The sequence below is a fragment of the Merops nubicus genome, unplaced genomic scaffold (assembly GCF_000691845.1).
Source record: "Merops nubicus isolate BGI_N331 unplaced genomic scaffold, ASM69184v1 scaffold16340, whole genome shotgun sequence".
Taxonomy (NCBI): Eukaryota; Metazoa; Chordata; class Aves; order Coraciiformes; family Meropidae; genus Merops; species Merops nubicus.
This window is the reverse complement of record NW_008582324.1, coordinates 1-9,474: the sequence shown is the minus strand read 5'-3', so window position 1 is coordinate 9,474 and position 9,474 is coordinate 1. Positions and strand designations below refer to the sequence as shown.

Sequence of the window (9,474 nt, the reverse complement as noted above, 5' to 3'; positions counted from 1 at the left end):
GTAGGGAAACAATTTCTGTGAGAAGTGTGTGACTTTGTTTAAAAGCGATATGGAACATTGAGATAGCCATATCCCAATTCCTCTTTAAGTGAAGAGGCTTAGAGATGTCGTATGTCATTTGATATAATTAAAGCTCTAACAGAACACAAACATAAAAAGTAGCTTTTAAACAGGAAAAAGAAACTTGAAATCTCAAAGCATAGAATAAAATATTTGAAAACAAACTTACCCTCTACAAAGTGGGTCGCTGTTTACATTCCAATAATTTTGACCGCTAGCTTGTGTGGATTACATGTATTTTCTTCTGGACTCTCTGGAAACTTTTTCAGTCATCTATCAAGCCTGATATTTGGTCTACATACTTTTTTTTCTCAGGAGTGTTGTAGCTGGTTTTTGTGCTGCAGACTTTCCTTCTCCGCGCTGCGTGGCACTGCTGATAGTTTTCTGAGCTAAGCATGTTCAGTTAGTGTTAGGTGAGATGCAGTCTCTTTCTACTTGGAGAGGTTTCACACTGATGCAAAATCCAGCATTCAGCACAAAGTAAATAGGCAGTTCAAGAAATCTTTGCAGGTTTCCGACAGGAAATGTGTTCAAGTTGGAGAATAAAACGTTCCAAACTGAGACTCCTGAAGTCAGGATATGAAGCTTATGGTAGATGATGTAAATGACTGCTTACATATTTTGCTCAATGACAATTCATTCATTACTGAAGATGATGAGCCTAGATGCTGAGAAGACAGAGGGCCTGCTTACCTTGTCCTGAATGCACCAGTGTGAAGCTTCTCAGGGTGCCTGAGCCCAGAGAACTTTGCATTGCTCTGTTGATCCTTAGAGCACAACTAACCTAATGTCCCAGTAAATTTTATGTCCTCGGTTTCTGGAATGAAAATGGAGGAGAATGTTTAGGATAAGGATAAAAAAAAAGAATGCAGAGAGCAGGGTGAGAGAGAGGTAGAGAGTGTCCAGCTTTTGTTTTGCTTTCATAGGTTTCTGTCTATGCTTTTCATGAGATTCGATGAGAATTTTGGATTCATTTGCATACTAGCTGCATACCACAGCATGTTTAACAGTGTTCTTGAGAGACTCGTGAAAGTCAGACATTTTTGCCTTTTGTAAGAGGTTAGGCCCAAATAATTGACTGACACTCTCTTGATGTAAAAAAGCATATCTGAACTGATCTTTGAAAATCACACACTAGTTTTACTAGGTTTACTGAGAAGAAAATGAAGCTTTAAAACTAACAAACAAACAAAAAAACCAAAACAGAAACCAAAGGATAAACAAGCCTCAACCCCCAGATTCAATTTAAATGCTTTATGGATAAGATGAAATCGCAAATTCTACTTTCTGTCAACAAAATTCCAGCTGCTTCTGTGTGCTTTTATATTCACCCTATGAATTTCATGATTAGGAGTCATGATGGGAAGCTGAAAAATCAATCATTTTACATAAAAGGACTTTCTGACTGTATTCTGTTTGCCTGTAATTTTTCAAGTCCTTCTGAAAGTCTTTTTAATTGGTCTTGTAAATTAAATGCATACACACATTCCAACTTCAGGATTTGAAGTTCATTATTGAATGTTGGGTTTGATGTTTTTTTTTTCTGTAAATTAATGAAATCATAGTTAAACCCCAGAAAGTTTCAAATCTCTTTTATTGCCTACTGTTTTTCAGAGTTGCTAAACAGAGCCTTTAGCCTTGGTTTATTTCAGTTTATAAGCACTTGAACTGTTGAAATCAGTAACTTTATATTTAAAGGCTGGAATATCTTTGTCTCTAAAATTGTAATTTACTCCAAAATGAAATTTATATGCCTTGGAATATATTAGGCATAGTTTTTGATTTATAGTGACCTATTTAGGGAGATCTGATAATCAGTTATTTTGTTAAGATGTTTGTGACCCCTTTTTCAATAACCACCTTATAACAAGGTGATTAAATATATCATGGCATCATATAACATTCCTTCCTTTCTGCAAGTTCACTTCTGTTGCTTGGTAAAGAGCCTTTGTCATCTGAGGGACTACTTTGGCATATTGCTAAATTGTTCAATTTTAATCTTGTTGAATGTTGTTATTTTGACATAAAAAGTTTATGGCATTTAAAGATATTTTTCCTTTGATGTGCTTTTTTTATGCAATAAAAATGGAAAATTAACCTTTGCCTGGTCTAGGATATCAGAGAGTGGTCATTTGGGAATGAAATCTGATGTTTGAAAAATTGATAGAAAGCCAAAAGAGAGAGAATTTGTATTCTTAACTTTATTAGCAACAGTGACCTTAAAATGTTTGGATTACAGAAGTGTTAAAATGATCAATATACTGTTCTTCTGTAACACTGAAGAGTTTAATCATTCTTCAGATATCTCAAGGCACTGGTAAAAGAGATTTCTTTGTCAAGGTGCTCATGTAGTACTTGACTATATCAAAATCTTTTAAAAGAAATTACACTTTAGCAGAACTATGTTTTAGCATTTCGGTCTACTCAATAAATTTGGGGATGTTAAGCAGTGTAAGGTTTGCATGTTAGTATAAAAACCTTCTGGAAATGAATTGACAAACCTCAGGCAACTACTAAAAGAGAAAAAGAAACTATTCAAACCTTACATATGTGGTGATTTTTCTTGCCTAATTTGTAGATTACACTAAACTTTTAAGTTGTTGCTATAAGAGAGTCAAATATATTTTGCTATATCATAAAACATTGTGTTTTCCTATGGTAGTGAGCCAGTATTTTGTTCTTAAATATTACAAAGGAAGCAAAAAATTTGTTTGCTTGCAGAAATATTGTTGTTTTTCTGTCTGTATGGTTGCTGTGTAGTCACTTCATTTTATTATTAAATATTTCTAAATGAACTCCTTTAAATTCTGAATACAAGGTGATGCCTGTATTTTTTTTTAAAATCAGATAAACTTGTACTTGAAAATGGAGAAGAAGCCTAATAAGAAGGAAGAACTGACACTAGTAAACAATGTTTTAAAACTTGCTACTAAGTTATTAAAGGTAAGAATTAAAATAGTATTACCATATCATAACTAAGAAGCAGAGTAGAATGCTTAATGTGTCACTTGTGTCACTTCTGCAGGCAGCACGGTGTGCTTTGGTTTCAGTCTGTTCTGTAACTATTTCATAGAGATGCTACTTACTCATGCTACACTCTATCTGCCTGTTTCTAGTAATAAGCTGCTGGAGGATTTGTATTCTTTACAAAAATAATTCCTTTTAAAACCTCAGTGATTAGCATTTTACATTAAAGCTAGATTACACTTGGTCTCCTTTGCTTACTGTCATAGAAGAATCTTTTTAGAAGACAGAAATTGTTACATGGGTCCCCTTGTAAATGAATTAAAGATACAGATTTCATTTGATGTAATTCAGGTATTTAAGTCACCTGTGCTTATTTTGGTTATGCAATACCAAGGCCAGGTTGGATGGGGCTTAGAACAACCTGGTCTAGTGGGGGTTGGAACTAGATCATCTTTTAAGGTCCCTTCCAACCCAAACCATTCTGTGAATGTTGTCTTGTTTGCCAGCTAACTGTAATTGTTGGGTCTTCACAGTGAGAGAACATTTATTACTTCCCATTTCTAGAATTCTGCAGAAGAAAAATCATCTCACTTTCACTCCTCTGGAGCTAGAGCACAGACATCCGTAGGGCTTTTTGATTAAAATTATTGTTATTACTGTTAACAAAGCATGGCTTGAGATTCTCAGGAAGGCACATTTGATCCTGAGTTGCCTCTGCTGAGTTCTTCAGTTCTTTCAAACTCACAGATCTGTTCTAATTTGGGAAGCAAGCTGTTTTGTTCTTTCTGTTGTCTAGGAGCTTAATTCTTGCTCCAGAAACGTATTGTTCCCCTTCTAAACATTTCCCTAATCCAAAATTTACTTGGCATTCAGATAATCCTTAAGTAAGAATGATAAATATACGTTTTTGGTTTTTTTTTTTTTTTTTAATTTTAAGTTTGGCTTTTATGAACAAATATAATCCATTAGATCTAGTATTCCTTATGTGTTTTCACACTAAAATTAGCAGTATATAACTTGTAATTGACTACAGTGGGCTTTCAAAGTAGAAGCCAGTCCTGACACTACAGAAAACAAATTCATGATTTGCCTCTCTCCCTCTCTTGGCACGGTGTTCCAGGGCCTAGTCACTTCTGCTGTTGTGTCAACTATTTGTAAATTCAGTTTGTCTAGCCTCAGCTCTCAGTATTCAAATCTTGTTATAAATTCTGCTGTCATGGTAAAGTTCTTGAAGAGATGCTGCCTACTTGTTATTCTTTGGTTCAGAAGTAAGGTAACAGCAAGTTTTTACTTCTTCAGGGAATCAGCTTCTTTCTTTAGTCCAAAATGGAGTGGTCACATACAGCAGTTCCTCAGGAATGACTGGCAAATGTAAAAGTAATTTCCCTCCCTTCAGTCCACACATGCTCTCCCACCATGGCTGACTGTAGCACTACTGAAACTGGTTCCATGTGCAGAAATCCCCGTCAGCAAATGGCTGTTGTCATACATTAAACCTGAACCATATCTTTCAATGCCTCTATACCTTTACTCTGCAGTCAGGAAAATTCAAGCCTGTTGAGAGAAAAATCTGGCTTTTTTTGCATACAGCGGTGCTTTAAGACCATGCTGTTTCATTCACACATTAAATTCTGGTCACTTACCCTGTTGGCTCCTGTATGCCAAGGAGCAGTTCTTAAAATGAAGCTTAAACTCTCTTAAACATAGCCAGCCTAGTGGTAGATAATGGAGTATTTCTTCTAGGCAGCTGAGTAATTCTCCTCACCAGCACACCTTCAACAGTGCCTATGGTCCCCAATCTCAAAAAAAAGTACACAGTACTTGCATGAGAGGACCAATAGAATCAGCAAGGACTCAAAGTTGACAAAGCAGCAACTCAAGTTCTTGCTTATTCTTGGTAGTTAGTGATCAATGCAATTACATATTTCAGGTCTTCTAGCTGTATGGAGGTTTGTTTGTGTGTTTGTTTGGGTTTTTTTAAATTTAGTTTTGTATGATTTTGATCCTTAAGCTTTTAATGAAGACTATGTTATGCTGAAAATTCTTACCACTTTTGTACTCCCAGAATTGATAAGACTACTCCAAAATCTAAAAACTTTTTCCTTAAAGAATTTCTCTGCTGTTTTTCTCAGTCATGTATTTTATATCTTTTGTATTTGCAGCAGAGTTTTATACCACATTACATCTTAGTGAAAAGGTTGTTCGTTCATATTTCACCTCTTTTGAAAGATGTCAGAGCTCTGGAATTCTTCTGTATTAAAAAAAAATGGGTTTATAACATCTTGTTCAAGGCCCAGGATGTAACGCAGGAGAAGAATGAAAGATGAGTTTAAAGCCTGAAAATATAAATTACTAAAGCAGTGATAGTGCTTTTACTTCATGTAACCCACACTTACATTTTAAAAATCTTTTTTCCTTTATTTGACATATTTATAGTCCATAAAAGTTTGGATGACTTCACACATCATTAATTGAAGATTGGTGAAATAGCCTCTTTGCTCAAGTTTGTTGCAGATTAGTTTGGGTTAATTTTTTGATCCTTCCAATTAAAAAAATTAAAATATTTGACTTCTAAAAATCATGGCAAGGAAAACTAGCTCTCTGTTTTCCTGGATCTGTGAGCAAATTGGTAGATGCTCTAGATGGGTAGCCTCAACTCTTTTGAAGGGCTAGACAGCATCAGTCAGTAGTCTGTTAATATGATGGGTATTTTCTTTCACATTGTTTTTTATATACAGAAGAACAGGACAGATCAGTTTTTATTTAACTGCACTCTAATTTGAAGACTTCCTAAACTATCTAATATTGCTCAGTACATATGTGAACAAAAGCCTCTCCGTGTAATTTTTGCTTTTAACTATGTCATTGTTTTGCATTACTAGGAACTGGACAGTCCCTTTAGATTATATGGGCTTACCATGAATCCACTGCTTTATAATATCACCCAGGTAGTCATCCTGTCAGCCGTTTCTGGTGTCATCAGCGACCTGCTTGGATTTAACCTAAAGGTAACTAGAATTCTTAGATATAAATACAGTCTCATTTATATCCATAAGGCCTTTTTTAACTTTTTCTTCATATCCTAGCTGTGATTTCTCCCTTGATTTTACCACTGTTGACTTTGTAACTCTGTAAAGGGTGCAAAATGATGCAGTCCTTGTCTTGCACTGCAGTGAAGTGTTATGTAGGTACAGTGTTAGCACGACCAATCAGTCTTACAGTGTCCTTTCACTGTGGCTGAAGAACTGTCTTGTTTGGTCCTACTCTCTGGCTCCCTCTGAACTACAAACTCTGGAAACTATTTCAAGATTCAGGTTATGAGACTCATTAGTTTATACAAACTTGTAGCACAAAGACCTTAACTGGCCGCTGGGTTTGGTTAGGTTACCCATTTTTGTCCTATTAGAAGTAAATGAATGTAAAGTTTATTTTGTGTGTCATAGAATATGCAGCAAAAGAAAAAAAAAAAAGTGTTACTGTAATTCTGGTAAAGAGAAAACTGAAATAAGAAGTGATGCTGATTTACTGCTCTAACTTTTCCAGCTCTGGAAGATCAAATCTTGACTATATATAAAGAAGATAACACAGTGTTATAGAAAAGCTCATTGATGGAAAAAACTGCCTCAAAGCAGCCACTGAATCTGTATTTCAGATGCTACAACCTCTTCAAGGATGTTGTTTGGAAAATTGAAGTGTTTACATCTGACTGTCTTGTGCAATCTTTGTATTTATTTCATCTTCTCACTGTTTTATGTTCATTTTAGTTGACATTTATATTTTATTGTCAAACTTATTTGTTTAGTATTGGAAAAGGTCAGGTTTGGGAAGAGTCAAAAAACTGTCTGAGAACTTGAAATCCTGGAAAATGGATTACACTAAATTACTGTATCTGTTGTTAAAGCTGAAGCAAATGCTGAACATTTTAGTTACAGTAAGGCTGTATGGAAGTAATTTGATTTTTGATAGGGCGATAAAATTGCTTAGAATATTTTATTTGCACCAGTCATTTATGAGGATAGTATAACTTCAGCAGATGTTTGGTTACAATAGAAAAGTGAGACATACAAAAAAAAAAAAGTACTGACAATACGGTATGACAGGTAGCAGAAATATTTTATATTACTGTTAGAAGCAAGTGAGAATTTTGCATATGTTGAGTAATTCCAGGATCTAAACTCATGTAGGCTGTAGTTTAAATATCCTGGGATATTAATGCGGTATTATATAACAAGTCAACAAGTGCTCTTTGATAACACTTTTATTGGAGCAATAATTGTGAATGGTTACCATGCTGTATGATATTTTGATAAATGAAATATTGTATTTATTTGAAATACTGGGCTGTTCAGCGCAGCTCTGACTGTGCATGCTCAATATGTGCACTTTTAATTGTTACTTTTAATGAGAAACTTTATATATACATATAAATGTACATTAATTGGAATATATTATGGTGAACTATGGAGCAGTATATATTATATGTTGAAGTTGAATATTTAAACAAGCAAATGATTTACTGGTGAAAGGAATGTTATGACTGAGCATAAGATAGATGGATGCTCTCCTCTTGTACACTATAGTATATGCCATTCATACCACATTGAAGTTTAAGAACACTTGAACACAGAAACCAAGTTCCTCTGGTGAGCACCAGAGCTCATGAAGCCTGATATTCAGCAGGTTTGTCTTCAAGTAACCTGTGTTCCTCCCAGTCCTCCCCAGCAGGGGCCACGCCCCAGCCCTTCCTTGGCTGCCATTTCCCAGCCTTGGGTTCCCCACCTCTTCCTCTGCCTCCTGCCTCTGCTGCCCATGGACCAGTTGTACTGACTCGGGGTTTGTCAGTGTGACAAAAACAAATGTTCACCCATCAGAATTAAGTTACTTGGAAAAAAGTTTTGATCTACAAATTATTTGAGGAGGATTAACATCACCAGGCGCAAGTATTCTTACATTTTATGTTTCTAAAATAGTGGCTTCATATTGAAAAATGACAAGTAATTAGGTGGCAAGAGTCTGGACATTGCACTATATTTGCTAATCTTCAGAATCTTGAAAGATTTGAAGTAATATATCTTAAACTTATGTGGTATAAAAATATTTTTATATATAAAGCAACAAAAACAAGCATTTTGTATTTTATTTGCCTCTGTACTAGTGTTTAATAATGACCAAAGTGCATTCTGGTTTTTGAAAGAATGTATTACTGGAGCTTTAAGAACATACTATATTTAGTTTCTCATATGAAAACTTCAGCTGCATCTGATCTGTTTCTTCTCTCTGTTGTGTGACGTTGGGATTGTTTTTAAAAATTATGTACATTTTATACACAGTTTTTTCCAAATTATGGTACAGACCTACACAGAACTTAATTTTGCACAAAATATATTTTAAGAAAAAAAAGTACAGCAGGAGTTCTATGGGTGATAAAAGGTAAGGCTATTGCTTTTTACAGCCTGTCACTATTACAAAGCCATTCTTTACTCTAGAATGGAATTATTTTAAGAAATGTAAAGTGGTGAATATAGGGCTTTCATTACCTTTAAAAAAAATATAGAGGGAGAGAAAACATTGTGACTTGGGTTGAAGGTGAAATTAGTTTAACCATGTATACCTCAGCAACTAGCACTGTGCTGGATTGTTGCACTAACAAATGGCGGCTTGGGGAGAGTAAAAGATTTGTGAAATTAAAAAAAAAAAAATAAAAAACTTTGTTTGCTACCATTAGGTATATTCATTATGTTAACAATGGGAGAGGTTTATTCTCCATCCCTCAATGTGGAAAATCCAGTATGAAGATAGAGGCAAGTAGAAATATGGAAGATATTGCGTGCTATCTGTTGGGTTTTTTTGCCATGTTTTGTAACCAGAAGTGTGATTGGGCTTGGAATAAAGCTTTCTATGGCTGATGGTAAAAAGGAAAAAAAAAAACAATGCAGTAAGCTATACATCTTTTAGTAATATTCAATGTATTTCTGAGTCTGCCTGTTTTGATTTAAATCCATATCTTCTATTTAAATTCAAACATATTTAGGAGAGAAACTCTGCACACGGAGTGCAAATTGAGAGATTGGTTCTAAATGTAGAAGATCCCATGACCTGCAACCAGTCTCAAAGCTGGTCAGCCACTGCCATGGAGTGTTTGTCCTCTTTGGTCATTTTGATCCTCAAGAATACTGTACCCTATGGTATGGGCAACTGCAGTAGTCTTGAGGATGCTGTAGACTGTTGCTTAATATTGGAGGTTTGGTGTCAGGGATGCTCTCTGTGAAGGAAAATTTGTCAGCTATCTTCTGGCTCTTCCAGTAGTTGGATCCACTTCTCCAGCCAGAGGCCAGCCTCTTGCAGAGGGCTCCACCTGCGTCTGGTGGTGGAGCACACTGCTACCACCACAGCAGCTCTTCTGCATTGCAGCTGGTGTCATACCAGGTCTAATGGGGGGTGTAGAAG

The 9,474-nt window shown here is 35.4% G+C and overlaps 1 protein-coding gene across 1 annotated transcript in view; it reads left to right on the top strand.

Annotated features, from left to right (window-relative positions):
- PHTF2 (putative homeodomain transcription factor 2) overlaps positions 1-8,746 on the top strand; it is a 28,721-nt gene extending 19,975 nt beyond the window's left edge. The window contains exons 11-13 of the mRNA XM_008937457.1: positions 2,908-3,003; positions 5,910-6,035; positions 6,571-8,746. Of these exons, the coding sequence (XP_008935705.1) occupies positions 2,908-3,003; positions 5,910-6,035; positions 6,571-6,591 (243 nt within the window). The 3' untranslated portion in view covers positions 6,592-8,746. The remainder of the gene's footprint in view (positions 1-2,907; positions 3,004-5,909; positions 6,036-6,570) is intronic.
- Positions 8,747-9,474: the final 728 nt, after the last annotated feature.